This window comes from Sylvia atricapilla, chromosome 21 (genome assembly GCF_009819655.1).
Source record: "Sylvia atricapilla isolate bSylAtr1 chromosome 21, bSylAtr1.pri, whole genome shotgun sequence".
In the NCBI taxonomy this organism is placed as follows: Eukaryota; Metazoa; Chordata; class Aves; order Passeriformes; family Sylviidae; genus Sylvia; species Sylvia atricapilla.
The window spans coordinates 3,978,772-3,996,856 of record NC_089160.1 but is presented as its reverse complement, the minus strand read 5'-3'; the positions used below and the strand labels follow the sequence as shown (position 1 = coordinate 3,996,856).

At 49.4% G+C, this 18,085-nt stretch overlaps 1 protein-coding gene across 3 annotated transcripts in view; it reads right to left on the bottom strand.

Moving 5' to 3' along the window:
* The window catches only part of ZMYM3 (zinc finger MYM-type containing 3), a 33,223-nt gene extending 15,140 nt beyond the window's left edge, over positions 1-18,083 (bottom strand). Inside the window, exons 1-9 of one of the 3 annotated variants that reach the window (XM_066333990.1) lie at positions 18,034-18,083; positions 6,561-7,457; positions 5,850-5,893; positions 5,376-5,448; positions 4,295-4,586; positions 3,686-3,863; positions 3,108-3,320; positions 2,372-2,522; positions 1,719-1,834 (exon numbers count right to left, since the gene is read on the bottom strand). In XM_066333990.1, coding sequence (XP_066190087.1) covers positions 1,719-1,834; positions 2,372-2,522; positions 3,108-3,320; positions 3,686-3,863; positions 4,295-4,586; positions 5,376-5,448; positions 5,850-5,893; positions 6,561-7,443 — 1,950 coding nt within the window. In that variant the 5' untranslated portion in view covers positions 7,444-7,457; positions 18,034-18,083. Of the gene's footprint in view, positions 1-1,718; positions 1,835-2,371; positions 2,523-3,107; positions 3,321-3,685; positions 3,864-4,294; positions 4,587-5,375; positions 5,449-5,849; positions 5,894-6,560; positions 7,770-18,033 lie in introns of those variants that run through there. The other 2 variants (XM_066333992.1, XM_066333991.1) reach the window with 2 other exon arrangements.
* Positions 18,084-18,085: the final 2 nt, after the last annotated feature.

Genomic DNA, 18,085 nt, shown 5'->3' with positions numbered 1-18,085 from the left:
CATAGTGACATCCAGAGGGATCTGGACAAGCTCAGGCAGTGGCCCATGGGAATCCCATGAGCTTCAACAAGGCCAAGTACAAGGTGCTGCACCTGGGGCAGGGCAACCTCCAGTATCAATCCAGGATGGGGGATGAACAGATGGAGAGCAGCCCTGCTGAGAACGATTTGGGGATGTTGGGGGATGAGAGGCTGGACAGGACCCAGCCATGTGCACTCACAGCCCAGAAAGCCAAGTGTGTCCTGGGCTGCAGCAAAAGCCCTTTGGGCTGCAGGGGAGGGAGGGGATTGTCCCCCTCTGCTCCCCTCTGGTCAGACCCCACCTGCAGTGCTGCCTCCAGCTCTGGGGTCCCCATGGACCTGCTGGAGCGAGTCCAGAGGAGGCCATGAAAATGATCAGAGGGTTGGAACAGTTCTCCTATCAAGAAAGGCTGAGAGTTGGGATTATTCAGCTTGGAGAAGGGAAGGCTCTGGGGAAACTTTATTGTGGCCTTTCAGTACTTAAAGGGGACTTGTAAGCAAGATGGGGACACACATTTTAGCACAGCCTGTTGGAACAGGACAAGGGGTAACAGTTTTAATATCAAAGAGAGTATATTTAGATTAGCTATAAAGAAATTTTTTTTACAATGAAGATGGTGAAACACCGGCATAGGGTAGGTGCCCTAACCCTGGAAATATTCAAGGTCAGACTTGACATGGTTCTGAGCAACCTGATCTAGCTGAGGATGTCCCTGCTCACTGCAGGGGAAGGGGAGGTTGGCCCAGATGACATCTAAAGGTCCCTTTCAACCAAAACTGTTCTATGATTCTAGTCTTATGATGTCTACAGTGCTAAAAACTCTATAGCTACGCTACTAACACTATTTGTGGCCTCAGTAAGGGATTACATCAAGGGTTCATAAAAAAACCCCAACCAACCAACCCAACAAAAAAGAAACAAAAAGAAACTCACAGAAAAAACACAACCAACCAAATGCCTCCCCCCAGAAAAACCCCATATAAACCAAATCTCAAAATGAAATGCTGCAACTGCTGGTAACTAACCCTTACCTCTAGATTCTCTACATTTTGTCAGTTGCCCAAGACATGTCCTGGCCTAAGTTTCTCATGTCTTCCTGGCTGTTACTCTGTTCTTTGATAAATGTACAAAACTAATATTCTTGAAGTTGCCTAGGAATACCACAGACATGTCACATATGCGGAAACCTAACATCAGAAGATGAAAAATCATCAGTCAAGCCTTTGAGGATTATTAAACAAGAGGTATCCAGGCCTGCTAGTTGTAAATTTTTAGACAACACATCCTGGAAGACCTACATTTCTCAGTGACACCTGGCTGAGAGGGCAGCTCTGCCCCTTTCCACCCAGCTATCAGGTGTACACTTGCACTTTGCTGGCTTATTTGTGCATTTTCTTGTGTTCTCATAAAGCCACTCTATCTCAAACCACTCATGCAGCACCAGCTCTGCACTGCCCTCCTGCTGGGCATAACCTGATAGACAGGAGTGAATTACAGCCCACCTTATCCCAGTGGAGGATGGGGGAGATCGGGCCAAGACTGGGATTTGAGCAATTACAGTCCCTGCAACTCCTGTGCTCCAGAAGAGACTTTCTTAGGAATCCTCCCTGAGGGGCTCAAGGAAGGTGGAGCGCCTGCTTAGAGTGAAAGGAGGCATGAGCTCCACAGCCCAGCCCCCATGAAGGATATTTCAGTACCTGGAATTTGGTCCAGCAGCTGGGGCTGCAGAACTGGTAGACAACCCGGTCTGTCTTGTTGTAATAGCAGGGTTCAGATAAACTCTTTCTGCAGAAGCTGCAGGGTCTAGAGGGACCTGATGAAACAAGATAGGAATTGGTGAAGGCAGCAGCAGAGGATGTGACACTGACTTCTGAGGATGGCATGCAACCTACTCACTCATCCTCAGTCTGTCAGGCTATTATCAAAAAGTGAGGGACAAGAGCACTAGGAAACTTAAAAGCACCAGATTCTGCTAGGACAGAAATGTTAAACAGATGGAGAGCAAAGTGGTTCAAGGAAGTGACCCTGGCTCTACAGGAATTTGGACAAAACAGGCTGCAATACTTGTCCCATTCCTGGACACCCCAGTACACCATGTAATGGAAAGGGCAATGCTAGCACAATCCAGCACTACAGCTGCTCCCTGCATTCTCAAGAGCAGCAATGTACACTACCCTCTGTATTAAGATGTCTACATACTGCAGGTGTTCTTCACTCTGCACTTCCACTTGTCTCACTGGACTCTTCCCCAGGGTTTTACCTTTTCAGTCCCATCCAGAAGCAATAAACAATACCAAGGAAGGAATCAAGAGCAGAGAGGTGATGACTCCCTCCACACAGCTGCTCTTACCAACTAAGCCTGACTGTTTCACTTTGTGGGAGGTAGTGCAGCAAATGGAGCAGAACAGGCCCATCTTGCCACTGCGATCCACGTTGGGCAGCATGTCAAAGTTCTTGCACAGCGTCTTGCACCACATGCAGGGGTAGACCCGAGTGTTCTTCTGCAAACACAGAGCAGAACAGAGCTTCCAGGACACCATCACAGCTGGCAAAGTCCAGCTACCACATACCACCCCACTGCTGTATCCACTACAGGACTGCTCTCCTGCAGTGACCACCAGATGCCAGGGACAGGCTCACAGTCGCAGATTCAGGTGGTGGCTGCAAAAAAAGCTGCCTTTGGCACTTCAACTTCTCATTTCAAGGGTAGCCTGGCAGGAAGACAGAGTTTGGCAATCCCTTCCAAGACAGTTAAGTGAAGACTGCTCAAGTGACAGAGGAACATATCCAGCCCAACTTTAGGGAGACATCCAGAAGCCAGTCCATGCTAACTGCATGTACCAGTGTCACTTTACCATCAGCTCACTGACTTTCTGACCCATGGTGGGCCCCATGCAGATCAAATCAAATTCTGTTTGCCTGCTTCAGAGTTTCCCCACAGCAATATTTTAACTGCTTTGTCAGCAATAAAAGACCAAGGGGATTCAAGTCATCTGCTATTTAATAAAATGCCCTTTGCCACACCAAACAAAGTTGCTGGGTGTCCACAGAGAAACCTCCCACCCCAGGCAGCTGCCCCCACACACCTTCTTGTAACTGTTGAGACACGCAGAGTTGCAAAAGCGTTTTTGCTGGCCTTCATGGAAGAGGTACTCCAGGGGCAAGCCCTTGTTGTAGATATAAAGTCCACAGTTGTCACAGCAGTTTGTTTTCAACCCCTTGGTGGCCCGGAACTTGGTAAAGCAGGCGTCACTGCAGATGCGGTGAACCACGTTCCCATTGCTGACCTCGTGCTGGATCTGCAGAGACATCACTGCTGTCACTCCCCAAACCACCACAGGCCTCCTTCCAATGCAGCTGTACCACCACAAGCATAGCCCTCAGGATGTAACAGGCATTAAAAATCTGGGAAGTGCCATACTGGAAGCTGGTGTGGACTCAAGGTGGCTTCCCTTGCGAAAAGTCAGAGGAGCAACTGGGACAGCAGAGTGACAGGAAGCAGTGAGCCTCAGGACAAGGAAAAGCTTGGGAATGAGCCCAAGCCAGCTCAGGGGCTGAGGCCTCACACCACAGGAAAACCTGGCAAATGCCTGGTCTTGACCAAGCCTAAGTGCTGTGGGTCCTATGCATTTCATCTAGGACATGGGAAGGACAAGGGATTTACCTCGCCAGGTTTGTGGCAAACGCTGCAGCGGCTGGTGTCCGAGGCATCTGCAGACTGAGGTGCTGGTCTGTGCTGCTGGGCCTCGTAGAGGGAAAGGCAGACAGAGGTGCAGAACTCATGGAAAGAGCCACCTGAACCAATCTGGGCAACCACAGAGTCCTTGGTGTTCCAGATCTCCCTGGGGATCAGGAGGGCACGTGTTAGTGCAGGGACATGTGTGTCCTGCCACAAAGGGACAGGATGGCTCACTGCAATGCACAGGACTTTCTGGTGTCCCAAAAAGTTGGCAAGAACTGTCTCACAGCAGCTTTTGTCCTGACCCACGGGAGTGGTGTCTGAAGACAGAGTATACAGGAGGTTGCTTTGAGGGAAAGCTGGAATATGGGGCACTAAGTCTGAGGACAGGCAGGGAAAGCAAGAATGTGAAAGGGGTGCAGGGAGCATGGGGATAGGCAGTGTGTGGAAGAAGACATGGAGCAGCAGCTGGCAGTGGGCAGCAGTGATGTGGGTGAACAAGGGCCATAGGAAGGGCACTGGCAGGAGAGCTGTGGAGCAGGTGAGTGGGGTGACAAGCACGAGAGCACTGAGGAAAGGGGAACAGATACACACTTTTTGCAGAAGGTGCATATCTTCTTGCCAGGCGGTTTTTTTGAGAAGGTGGTGAGACAAGAGCTGGAGCAGAAGAGCTGAGGAAGCCCTTTTCTCTGGTAGGCAGTCTGGCCCTTCTGCAGTGGGGTCCTGCAGTTGGCACAGGTCATCTTGGTGAAGGTGGAGCGGGCGGCTCGCTGCGCCATCTGAGTGCGCAGGGACATCCGAGTGGAGCGCCGCGTACGGAAAGGAACAAAATCCTCATCATTGGGATCATCCACCATTGCATCAGAGTCTTCATCAGAGACTGAAACTGCAAAGCAGCAGAGGAAGATCAGAAACTCCTCATTAAGAAGTGAGAAACTCTCCTGTGAGACACACGCTGGGATTTTCTGAATCACCTTTCTAAAGCCCCTCTGTGTACTTTGTTCCTGTCTGAGTGGAATGATAAAGGGACCCTTAAAGAAATTCTGCTGTAACTAGAGATGAATCAAGAGGTGTTTAAACAAACAAGGCTTAAATACAATTCCTGTCTAGGAATCATGATATGCCAAGGTTGAGCAGAAGCCCAAAGTGTGAACTTCTATCCTGTAAGAACTGCTAGACCTGAAAGGGAACGTGCTGATCACCAGATTCCAGCACAAGCAATAAAGGAGCAACACACAAATACTGGGGAATGGCAGGGCGACATTCAATATCTCAAAAACAGAAACTTCATGTACTTCTCCAGGAAAATCTCCAAGATGCAACCTTCCTTCAGCCAGCCTACTCTCATAGACAGAAAAGAAGAAAGTTCCTTGGTGAGGAGATGGAAGATGGATTTCCTGGGAAATTTCATCCTGTTACTTAGTGCTTGGTGCCCATACACCACTGTAAAAATATGACACTTCCCATTTTGACCTAAATGCCCTGAGAAAGCAAGCCAAGTACCCCAGGACGAAGACCTGTGGGCTGAAAGGACCTGTCCTGCGTAGAAGAAAAGCCTGCACAGAAGTTCCAGAGTTCCCACTGTACTCACACCATGAACTAACTGCCCAGAATGGATCCAATGGATCTGGGCCATTCTCTCTGGCCCAGGGATTGGCCAACCCCAGTTACTCACTGCTCTCAGAGGAGTTCACAGTTTCAGGCCTGGCAGTTTCTGATCTTCTGGGTCTTTCACTTCTTTTCTGCTCCTAGAAGACATTCAGAAAATAGTTAGACTAACTATCAGCTAGGACAACCAGGGATAATTATCACAGATTATGGTGAAGTTCCAACTTCTGGGATTTGGTTTCCCAATACTTAGACTGAAAATGGCTAAAACTCCATGGACACCTGACCAGAGCTGGCAAGACAGAGGAGATGGGAAAGTAGGCTTATGAGAATGACATTTCAGTAGAGGGTAACAGGGACACACTGTAATGTGAAGCCACGTTACAGCGTAGTGGCAGTGCACAGGGATCATTCTGTCACAGGAGTCATACAAACTCCTCTCCAGAGGACTGACAAGACAGCCAGTGTCCCTCTGAGTCTGACAACAGCCAGCCACACTCTGTGCTCCTGTACCATACATACTTGATTGCATTCTCCTCACCTTCTCAGCTGGCAGCTCACTTCCCTTCCCAGACAGGCTTCCTCCTGGAACAGAAGCACAGAAGAAGCTTGCATCTAACATCTTGCTTTTCTCCAAGAGAAGAGCACAGGTGTTTTCCAAGCCACACTTTGGGTCAGTCAGCACATGAAGCCTCAACCTGTCCTGGCTATCAAGTACAGTTCTGGGGTAGAAGGCTCCTAAACCCACTACCTGTAGTTGCAGACCCAAAAACACAGCTTGGGAGGAGCCCTGTAAGGGGGAGACCTCCCTGCATGGGGGAGGCAGGCTGGGTGAGCAGTTGCCTCCAACTGCTTCTGACCAAGACTGAGCATTTCCTGGGGATGGCCAGCCCGGGCAGAGAGACTTTGCCTACTGGAAACACCTGTTGGTGACCCTCAGTTCCAGCAAAGGCTCCAGCAATGAAGAGTGTGAGCTAAGCTTATGTGCAGCCACAGCTTTACTGGGGAAGCTCCTTGCTTCTACAAGCACCAAAAATCAGTTGAAGCCATGAAAGCCAGATCAAGAGCTTATGTACACCAGAACATTCCCTTTACACAAGAGGTTTTACCCAAATCTAGACCATCAGAAGAGCTGGCTATTTCTATAGCAGGGGATGAGCTAGAATGCAGAGCAGACTCCAGCTTCAGTGATGTGTAGCTGGATGACCTCCTGAGCAAAAGAAAGCCAGCTTCTACAGAGCTAACAACTTACCTGTTGGTGGTAAGGCTTCCTGTGCTTTGAGTACACTGTTTTCTTTATGTGAGTTCTTCCCATTATCATCCCCTTCCTCTGCCCGGTTTTCCTCCACAGGCTCAGGGGGCAAAGCTGCAGTTCTGTTGTCTGGGCACAGTTGTACCTCTGCCTCCCCTGCCAGCCCTTCCCTCTGTACAGGTGAGCTTTTCTTTGGTGCCTTCAGCTTCATCTTCTTCGTTTGTTTAAGACTGAGCTGAGGTGGGGGCACTGTGGGACTCAAGGACTGTGCTGTGGTTTCTTCTGTGGCTGGGGCACTGCTGAGGTTCCTGGAGTCAGGGACAGGTTTTTGGGGTGATTCAGGGGCATTGTCACCAGATGGTGCAGGAATAGCAGCAGCACCATCTTCCTTTACATCCCCAGAGCAATTTTTTGGTGCATCCTCCCCTTCTTTCCCTGTGTCTGGGCCAACAGCTTCTCTAGACAGGGCAGAGGAGTCTGCTGGTCCACCCTCCACGTCCTGAGAAGGTTGTGCCTTACACAGCCCATCCAGACCCTCTGATTTATCTAGTTCCACCATGCCAGAACTTTTACCCAAATCATCTAAGACACCAGGTTTCTCCAGCACATCCAAGACAACAGGTTTATCTAGAACACGGTCATTTGATTTATTTAGTTCAGACACGCTGTCTGCTTTCACTACAAGGTCCAAGTTCTCATCTGCAGTCGTCTGCTTGGATTGATCCCAGCCAGGGGGCTGAAGAATTGAAACTTCCTGGGTAGAAGCTGTTTGGGAGCCCAGGAGATCTTCACCAAACTCCATGTCAGCAGGGAGATCACCAACGAGCGGTTTGTCAGGCAAGGACAGGGGATCCAAAGTTCCTGAAAATTCACTGGAATCCATTTAGAAGATGGCAACTGGAAATGAGAGAGAGACTTAAAAGTTAATGAAAAGTAGTCTACACAGAACATGAACTGTCCACTCTTCTGAACACTGCTGGAGCAAAACAAGGCCCAGGAATGCTGCCAGGCCATAACCAGGATAACAGACACCAGCAGGTGAATCACCTCCACTTGTGAGGGTACAGAAGTCAGCAGCAGGATTCAGCAGTTTGGTATAACAGACCTTTGGGAACTCTACAGCCCTCACACACCTCACCACAGCACAGCAAAGAGACTTGCTTATGCTAAGTGACACATTGGGGTATCAGAAATGACTCAAGCACCAATTCAGGAGGCTCTACATCAATGTTCTGTGGTAATATTCCCAGCCCTGCCTTCTTCTCCATCCAAATAATCTGGTCTGTCCTTTCTCCTGATCTGTTCTTATGGAGCTAACACATTTTTAATTTTTAAAATACCTTTTTTTCTCTTAAACATAAGAGGTAGAAATAACTCCTTTCAAGCCCTGAAGCGTGCGTCTTAGCAAGATAGAGGATGACAACATGCATTAATCTTGTCAGAGGACAGATATAAACAATGCTGCAGTATAACTACAGCTACTGCAAAACCCAAAACTAAGTAGGCTAATATTCAGACATGGAACAAGTGGAAAAGCTTAAGTTAGAACTAGGAGAAGTTCTGGAGAGTGGCAAGAAGAAAGGTGGTAAAGCTTTGATGATAAAAGCAGTCATAAGAATAAGTAGCAAGATAGACACAAGCATGGCAATACAGAGTTAGGAAAAAAGACCAGTGTGACTTTGCAGGGCACAAACAGCACACTTGGGCAGGAAGGTGTGATGCAGATTGCCAACCTCAGAGGGGAATTTCCAGCCCAGCTCCTCATGGTTGACATTATCATAAGATGGAAAGGTCAAGACTTCAAGATGAGGCAAGTAATATGGTCTAAAAGTGAATTTTAGCCCCACAAGGAGATAATGGTTGACAAACACAAAGAGGGAAAGGGAAGAAGGAACTGGGATCAGTGGGAGAAGGAGCAGTAAGGCAGTGTATCCCTAATGTATCCCTATCACATTAATTCCAGTTCTAAACTTAGCACTGTTTTAAGACCTGAATAAGAAGCCACAGTCCTATTGTTTATTTGGGCTTACACTGGGTATAACTCATCTATATCAATGAAGGAGAAAGCCTGATGTAATTCCACTGATGATGGCTGTTTAACTCTTTTTATATCCTTCCCTCTGAAAGGACAACCAAGTTCTCACTCACAAATGGTTTGCTCAGAATTAAACAGAACACACAAGGACAGAGAACGTACCCAACTTCTGCAACTTATAGGAATTTAAGGAAATCATACCAAAAACTGGATTTCAAAGCTGCTGCCTCCTTAATTTATCTAAATACACAGTAATATTTTCTGTTTCCTGGTGACAGATAAAGCACTGTTCCCACAATCACAAACAGAAACTAAAGCAAATGTAATCTTTAGAAGTGTTCAGCAAGTCTCACCCCTAAAGACGTCGGTACTTCTGTTCACTTTAGCTACAAGATGAGACAAATCTTTTAGAATAAGCCAATTCCAGAGCAATACAGAATCTAATACATGTTTTAGGTTGGCTGACAGAAGTAACAACAAAGTGAAATAGAAACAAAGACATCTGAAAGAAAGGTCCTAAGGATTTGAAAGAGATGAGAACCCTCCCAAGATGATAAACACATTTTGGGGTTTTTTTCTGCTGCTCAGAATACGAACAATGTCTTCTGCTCAAAGATATCCCCCATCCAGTTTCACAGACACACAGCAGACCCTACAATAAGAAGAAAAAAAACCCTCAAGGCATCCAGATGAAGAAGGAAAATTTATTTATAGGTATACTTAATAGAGCTAACATACCTTTTAAAATCACCTCAGACATTTTGCACAAGTTTGCAATGAACTACTAAGGTGATACCCTTAAACTATTTCTCACTTTCAGCTGGCCTAGTTTTTGCTTGGTAGAAACAGACCCTGGAAACATTTGGAGCATAAGAAATCCATTTGGGCATTCCCCCTCAGAGCATAATGCAAGCAACAATCTATGAAGTTGTCCTGTAACTCATGTGCTCTACAAGTGGACCAAAGGCATCTGGGTTTAACAGTGTACACCTTAGCACTGCTTTCAAACTTCGGGTGATACGATGCCAGACAAAATTCTGACTTCATGGCAACATCCTTGGCCAACAGAAAAGTCTTAAAGAGAATAAGTATTCTGCAGATTAAGGCAACTCCAAGCTATGGGGATGTGGCTGGGACAGACGTTCCTGCAGAGGCAAGGCTGCAGTAAGAGCACTCACTCACACGCTCTGTTTGAAAGCACAGTCCCCTGAGCATGAGATCCTGTCTGCTCTCATTGGCTCTGTCTGAATCCTCCCAGCAGAACAGCTCACACACTCTGGAGAAGGAACCAAAATTTCTCCTTAGGATGTACAAAGCTGAGGACTGCTGCAGTCAGTCCAATGAAATGCACTCGAATATCCTGTTCCTATTCACACCAAGGATGGATACCTGGGGAGAGTGTAAAAGAAACACAACTAACAGGATATTCCTCTTCAGCACATTCTCCAGTCAAGGACTCAGCTGCTGAAGAAGCACTTTGCTTGAGCTGCACTGACAATGTCCCTGCTAAGTCTGTACTGGGCAAATCCTCTGTGAATCTGCCTAATCCCACTTCAAACCAATTTACACTTTGGACCTCCTAAAATTCCAGTGGTTTTAAGTCCTGCATCGTAACATTTAGTTTTTAGAAGTATTTTCCTTTTGTTTAGTTTCAACCTGCTGCAGCAGGTGATGATGATACAGGGCAGATGAATGTCAACTCTTGATATATTTAAAATAATCTGGAAAAACTGATGGAGTTAAGAGTTGAGGCTGGACCCAAGATGATGCTGACGAACAGTTTGAGTGGGAAAGCATGGAATGTCCCTGACAATGAATTCTTTATGGTGCCTTTCAACTACCAGCTGATAAGGATGAGGAAGGTGAGTCTCAAAGCAGGAAAGAACGGTATTTTCCAGTTCCGTGCGTTGCTCTGAAATCAAACTCAATCTGAAGAAATTAGAGTTGCTTCACTGCAGCAAGGTAAGAAGCTCTACTTCTGTCTGCCCCAGGCAGTCAGATTTGTCTGGGCCTTCTGTTGAGCTTCACAGTATGTTAAGCTGCAAACAGAGCGTGCACTTTATCTCTGGAAAAGTCTCTTCTCACTTTCTACAACAGAAACAGAATAGTTTATTGTTTCTGGCAGGTGCTGAAATGATCCACCACAAGTCATCACTTCTCTTATTCCAGGACCAGCTAATGCACAGCTCAGTCACTAGGGGTTTGGTCCCTGGTCTGCTCAAAATATTCCTCTTTTCTAGTCACAAAACAGGCAGCAAGGAGAGTACAGTGCAGCATGACATGGTCCAAACAAGAGGAGGCAGTGTGCTGAAATCCTGCACTTAGCAGCAGACATAACTGCTCCATTTGGGAACTCCCAACTTAGGAGTAAGTACTCCCTGGAGTGTTCAGTAAGAGATATATTCTTGGGAAGAACAACGTGAAAGAGCAAAGTCTCTTGCACAACAGTCTGCAGCAGAATGCTTTTCAGGTAGCAAGTGTTTCCAAAGAAGTGATAGGACAGCTGAGGGTCCTCCCCAGTGTGCAGGACTGGCACAGATTGCCAAACCCAGGACTGGGACTACCTGACCTGCCCAGCTCTTTCTGCCAAAGAGAGGCATGTGGGATCTCCTCTCACATCTGGAAGCTCAAAGTGCAACGTTTCTGCCAGGACATTTAAGCACATCCAAGTGGCCACCTGGGACTTTATCCAGCTTATTAAAGACATCCGTGGTGCTGTAACTCAGGTAACCATCAGCAGGGGAATATGTGGCCTACCTACAGAAATGAGGATCTACCATCAAACATTTAATTAAAAACAGACAGCAAGAAAAAATGCTGTTGTTACTCCCCCCAATGAAGGGAACATCTCAGAAGACTTCACAGCCCACAAAAAAATCCCACAGCCGTGCAGTTACTGCTTTCCTCTAGCAAAGAAATAGCAACTGCTTGGGTATCTGTCCTGCACTTCTCTTCATGGATGTGTATTCGGATTTTCAATACTTTTGAAGGCTGAAGGATTATCTTTTTCACTATTAGAGATCATTTGAAATATGAAAATAATCTACTTGTAACTACAAAAAAAACTTAAATCAACATTTCAGCCACCTCCCATCTACGAGGTCTGTAAGACCTAAGCAGAGCTCTGGAAGAAGCTTCTATTTTTTTGTGCCAAATTTTTGAACAAACAGTAACACTCCACCCAATATTTCTCAACAAAAACAACAGTGTCAATACACAGTTCAATCAATAAAACATCAAGAAAGTAATATCATCCTACCAGCTTTACTTCAGTCAACATATCTTCATTAACAATATTGTACTTTGAGTGGTGAGTACAGCAGAAGCCAACTTCTCTGCTGTGACCTATCTGAGTTTATCTGGACAGCTGTTAGCATTCTAAATTCAAGCACTGCAAACCTTTATTGCATATTGGCTAACTCGCTTCAACTCAAATGAATTTACAAAAAATCACCAGTAAACTAAGCACACTACTGTGGACCATGTTTCAGTCCAGTCAAAATGCTCCAGAAAGGATCAGAAAGGATTTTGTTACTTACTAGTGATTTTAGAGAGGTAGCTCTCTGAGCTGCAAACTCAGTCTCCAAAGAGCACAAAGCCCACTTGGTGACATTCAGTACAGTGCTACTTGCACACAGTGCCATGTTAGACCATCACTGTCTCATTCTTGCCTACTGTCTGCAATTGATAACAGTTATTGGAAGAGCTGAGATGTTTCAAATAAAAAAAATTTAAAAAAAAAAAAAAAAAAGCTGACACAGTAACACAAGAATCCCACTGCTTTATGAATCAGCCATGGTTTAGAAAATACCCTCCAGTGCTAAACCTATTTTGTTCCCTGAAAAGAAACAGGGAGACATGACCCATCTGAAAAAAAAATCACAAAGTAAAATCTACAGCAGACTACTCCTTAGAGTTACAGGCAGATGCACATAAGGATGCAAAATGCTGAAAATCAAAGCTGGACAAGCTCGTAAACACAATTAAACAACTATGGGATTTGCAAGCCCTCTGTGACTTGGATGTTTTACATGCAGTGACTCACTCCAAGTCAGCTACAGCTCCTGCAGATGCCACTGGTCAAGTCCTTGTGCTTTGCAGGCAGGGTTTGGCAAACATTGTCTCACCTCCAAATGTATTATTGGTTCTCAATCAGTGCAAACTGCAGCAGCTTTCACCACATCCCCTTCAGGCCACTCTTCACGTGTGACTGGGACTGTCTACACAACAGTAACTGGAACACGGGGGAAAAAGGGCCTTTCCAGAATTTCAGCAGCAGCATCGAGACTCCAGCAATTGTTTTCTGGTAGTCCCAAAGCCAGGAAAGAAGATCAACACTAGATTTTCCTACACAGGAGCCCCAGCTCAGGGCTGCAGGCCTCAAATAAAGTATCACAGTCACCCTGAACCCAGAAAGCCTAAATCCTCCAGCACTGAGCAGCTGGTGCAGAACACAACCATAAGTCTCCTGTAAATTCCTCAAAGGCAGGAATGACCAAACTGGATTTTAAGCTTGCATTCCAGGAACTTCACCTCGGTTTCAAGAAAATGCAAGAAGGACAAATTTGAATAAATCCCACAAAATCACCAGGAATTGGGTTTACCAGAAGACTCCCTGCAACACTTTAAATATAACTGACCACATTCCTCAATCTCAGCACTATCTGCTGCTAACCACAGCAGTAAATGCTAAGACAGGCAACAGGAGCATCCTTATCCATCCAGAATGTCATCCTGGCAGCAGTTTGAAATGGCTTGGATCCCCTCACATCTTGTAAGACCAGGATCTCCCAAAGCACTATGTGTCAAGTTTTGCAACAGAGAAAGGTGTAAGAAGTCTAAGTACACTCTTAGCAGCAATGCTGTCTGGAGAGCAATTCAGCTTCAAGAACCAACTCCACTCAGTGATCAGGTCCAACAGAAAATTCTCCTGGTGTTTGTACAGCCAAAATAGTGTTAAACACAGGGGAAGAGGGTGAGTGGGCAAAAAAGCTTTGGAAGTATTGTTAGAAGCACAACAAAAAAGGCTCAGAGGTACAGGATGTTTGAGCAGTGTGTGTCCAAGCTGCCTTAACGATATCAAAGCAATGATTAAAAAAAATAGAAGACCTGAAAGTGATAAAAAAAAGATGGTCATCAGGTCTCTCTACCTGTTTCCCAAATGCTGCAGGAAGGCATCAGAACACCTGACAAAGCGTTCTGGCACGTCCCACAAGCAGCTACAGACAGCTGGAGAGGACAGCTGCATGGACAGCAGGTGACTCTCCAGAGGAGTGCTGCAGCCTGGGAACAGACCACAGACTGCCTGGAGGTCCTCAAAACCCACTGCACAAAGCCCTGAACAACAACGCCTCGTGTCAGCTTTGCTGTGAGCAGGAGGGCAGTCGGACCAGACCCTTCTAGAGGTCCCTTACAACCCAAATCTGTTTGTGGTGCTGTGAATAAAACTAACTCCACAGGGAAGAGACAGGAGACAAAAGGGTGGAGTCTCAGAGAGGATGTATCTTTGAGGGCAAAACATGTAATTTTCCCTAAGAGGCCTTGCAGAAAATACTGGAAACACAATGTGAGCAGTCTCCTCTGCCTCACTGACAGTCCCAGATCCTTTGCAGGGTGCCTGCCAGCCACTAAGGCACTGGAAAGGGATCTCAGCACTGGGTGGCCTCACCTCACGTGAACAGCTGTTCAAACTGGCCCTGGGTAAGGCTGTGCTGAACAGAGCAATATTTCACCCTGTCTAGAGACCAACTCATCTCCCCTTGGGCTGCCCAGGGCTGGGCCGGCAGAGCAGCAAATGGCCAGGAGACAGCACCAGAGCCCAAGGCCAGCAGCACTGGTGAGGATGGTCTCAAACACTGCCATTTCCTGATGTGTACCATCAGCAGAGGAAGAAGTTAATAAAACACTCTACTGAGACTAAACCACAAATCCAGTCAAATCCTCCTAGCAATCCTCCTAGCAATGCCTAACGAATGCATTGTCACAGCTATAGACTATTCCATACTTCCCTCAGATTGCTTTGACCAGAACCCTTCTGCACCAAGGGTTCTGCCAGCACATCTGTGTCCATCACAGTTGTACATCCCAGAATCACTGACTACAACACATTGTTGGGGGTTAGGTTTTGTTCCTTCTTACTCTAAAGAATTTTTTCCCCCTAAGTTACCAAGGAGACTAAATGTCGTACTTAAGACTATTTAACAAAACAAAGAGGTGGTCGAAGCTCGGAGGAGGATGGGGGTTTGAGGCAGGTAAAGGGCAGAGCTTCAGGTAGCCTCTCTCTCTGGTTTTCGGCGTTTAGGGAGAAGGCACGGCTGGGTTGGTGCTCCTGCTGGAGGATTTCACTGCAGTCCAGTCTTGGCAAATCTGCTCGCCCTGAAATTCTGAGCTTCTCTGCCGCCCTGTGGGAGCTGAGCCAGCCCTGCCCTGCCATCGTGGTTCCATCAGCGCTGCTCCTCTGCTACAGAGTGACCCTGCATCCCCCTGCCCCGCTGGGACACCCTGCCATCCCAGCTATTAGCCTGAGACTTTTCCCAGCTTGGTGCTCTGAGGATCCTACAAAGGCACCGAGACCAAACTGCCCTGGGTTTTTGTGAAGCAAAGTGCTCGAAGTTCTTGGTATTGTTTTTGTTATCAATGCTGTAGTTGTGTTTGTTTGTTTTGTTATATATTAGTAAAGAACTGCTATTTCTATTTCCAAAATTTTTTGCCTAAAAGCTTTTAACTGAAAAAATTATAATTGGAAAAAGGGTGGTGGTGGTGGTTTACATTCTCCATTCCAAGGGAAGCTCCAGCTTTCCCTGACAGATACCTGACTTCTCAAACCAAGACAGACATCCATAAAGATGTCATATAAGGGGCTTTAGCCCCAAACTGAGGTCATGGGCTCACCCTGGGCCCTTGCTCTAGCTGCCAGAGATGTGGAAGAATCTGGTGTTACTCACTGTCATCTTCCAAAGCAAGGGCACTCACAGTGAGAGGAATGTGAGCTGGTGCAGAGAGAAAAAGAGGTTGTGCAAATATGCACTATGGAGCTGTGAGGCTCAGGTTAGTCATTCCAGCTCTGTAGACTCTGGATATTCCTTTAATAAGGTTGAGCTCACAATAACAACAGGCCCATGCTCTTATCACCAGCTTTGATCCCAGGCTAGGCAAGATTGGGTGAGAAAATGCAGATTAAAAGTTTTCTTGGGGATTGCAGCTATAATAAAAGGGAAAGAAGTTACAGCTTAGAACAAAAGCCATACCTGGAAGCACAGCAGGAGAAGAGGAGTGCAAAAATGAAGCAGCTCCCATCCTCATCAAAAGAGACCTCAGGAACCAGCCCTCAGCACTCAGCTAAAAATCCTACCCATCACCATCACCTGACACAGACCACGTCCAGCGCTGCCTCTGCCCACACAAGCATATCTGACTGCCAGGGCCTTTTCCCATACCTGGCACACAGCACAGCCAGCTGCCTGCCTCGCCAGGCCTGCCTTCACCTCTACAAACCACACAGGAGGGACGTGATGCTCCTCAGGGCACCTTGTTGGCCACAGCTACATCCCCACGTGGGGAGGCTTCGGCAGACCAGGGCCTCCCACAGCGGCCCAAGGCAGCTTCAGCCCCGTGGGGCTGCACTTTTCTCTCTTGGGGCCCGATCCTCGAGAGCAGCACATGGTGTCCAGGGATGCACACACCCACCAGGCCTTGAGGAGGCTCAAGACTCTGCCACGCACTGGGGAAAGGCTGTCAGAAAGGTGTGCAGTTCACAGAGCAGCAGTTGCTGAACCCCACAGACCTTGTTCTTGTGTGAGCCCCAGGGGACACAGGGAGAGCCAAGGCCAGGCGGGTGCCAGGGCAGAGCTTTGGGGCAGAGGGTGCCAGGGCTGTTTGCTGCCACTGCTCACTCAGCACAGCCTCTCAGCAAGGACAGGCCCCGCTGGGCTGAGCCAGGGCCTCCCAGGAGCCATGAACCCTGGGCACTGACACGGCTGGAGGGGCACAGCCAGCCACAGTCCCCCTGAGGGCTGCCCCCCACGCCTCCCTCTGCAAACCCACACCAGGGATGGGGATCAGGATGGGGGTTCCCATCCATTGCAGGGGGGTCGAGAGACCACCTCCCACAACGGGGGCAAGGCTCTCGCTGGGGTCTCCATGGAAGCAGGGTGGGAATGAGGATCAGGCTGGTGGCTTCCCTAGCCATAGCGGGGGAACCTAGAGCTCAGACCCCTCCCCAAAAGGCGTAAGGGTCACATCAACTCCCCACTGCAGGGGGCAGCGGGTCGGGGATGGGGGTCACATGGCGTTCCCCATCCATCCCGGGTGACTCCAAAGACCATCCCCCTCCAGACGAAGGCCGCACTGGGGTCTCCATGGAATCGAGGCGGGGATGGGGGCCAGGCAAGTGCGTTCTCCAGCCATAGCGGGAGGGCTGCAGAGACCACCGCCTCCCCCGCACCGCAGCGCAAGTCGCTTTGGGGTCTCCATTGGACTGGAGCTGCACCGGGATAAGAGTCAGGCTAGGGCTCCCCATCCATCCCGGGGGGACCCACAGCGCATGTCTCCCATGCGGGGCGAGGGTCGCACAGGGATCCCCCTTCCAGCGCCCCGGGACCCGCCGCAGGGCGCCCCCAAGCGGCCGCCATAAGGAGGGGGAGACGGGCACCGGCCACGCCCCTTCGTGGGGCGTCGGCCACACCCCCTCCCGCAAGGCGCGCGCCCCCTCCCCCCCAGGGGGCTCACCCACCCCCCCACCCCCGTACCCGCGCCGCACGCGCCCGCCCCGCCCCCTCCTCGCGGGGCCCCAGGATCGGCCCACGGCACCATCCGCACCTCCCGGGACACCGCCGGGGCACGCCCGCCACCGCCACCGCTCGTACCTGGCTCACCCGGTGCTGCACCGCCCGCTCTACCCAGAACCCGGATTCGGGTCGCGGCCCCTTTAAATGGAGGCGCCGCTCGGAGCCCTCACCGCGCTGCAACCCGACGGGGGGGCGGCGGCGGGGCCCTATTGGCTGCGCGGAGCGACGGACGCGCTCTCATTGGCCGCGGTGGGGCCTGGGCTCGCGAGACTCGCTCGCGAGCGGCTGCCGCGGAAACGCGGAGCGGAGACCCGAGCGCGGGATCGGCGCGACAGCCCGGACCGCGACGGGCGGCTGGAAAACCTGGGGCGGATTTACGTGGAGGAGCGGGTCCAGGCGGGCGGGCAGCACGGAGCCGGGCGCGGGCGGCGGCCTCGGTCTGGCGGGGCACGGCGGCTTGCGGGGGGGGAGCACGGCGGGGGGCGGGGGCCGAAACGGGGCACCTCGGTTCCCGCCGGTGCCCGTGCGGCCACCCGCAAAGCGCGGAGCGGATCGCACGGAATGGGCTCGCCACCCCGCTCCCCGCCCCCCCTTTAACCCTCTCGCTGCCGTCCCGGGGGGTCCGGTCCAGCCGCGCCGCCACGGCCTCTACCTGCACGCGGGGGGACCCACCCGGCCGAGCCCGGGCGCCGCCACCGCCTCCC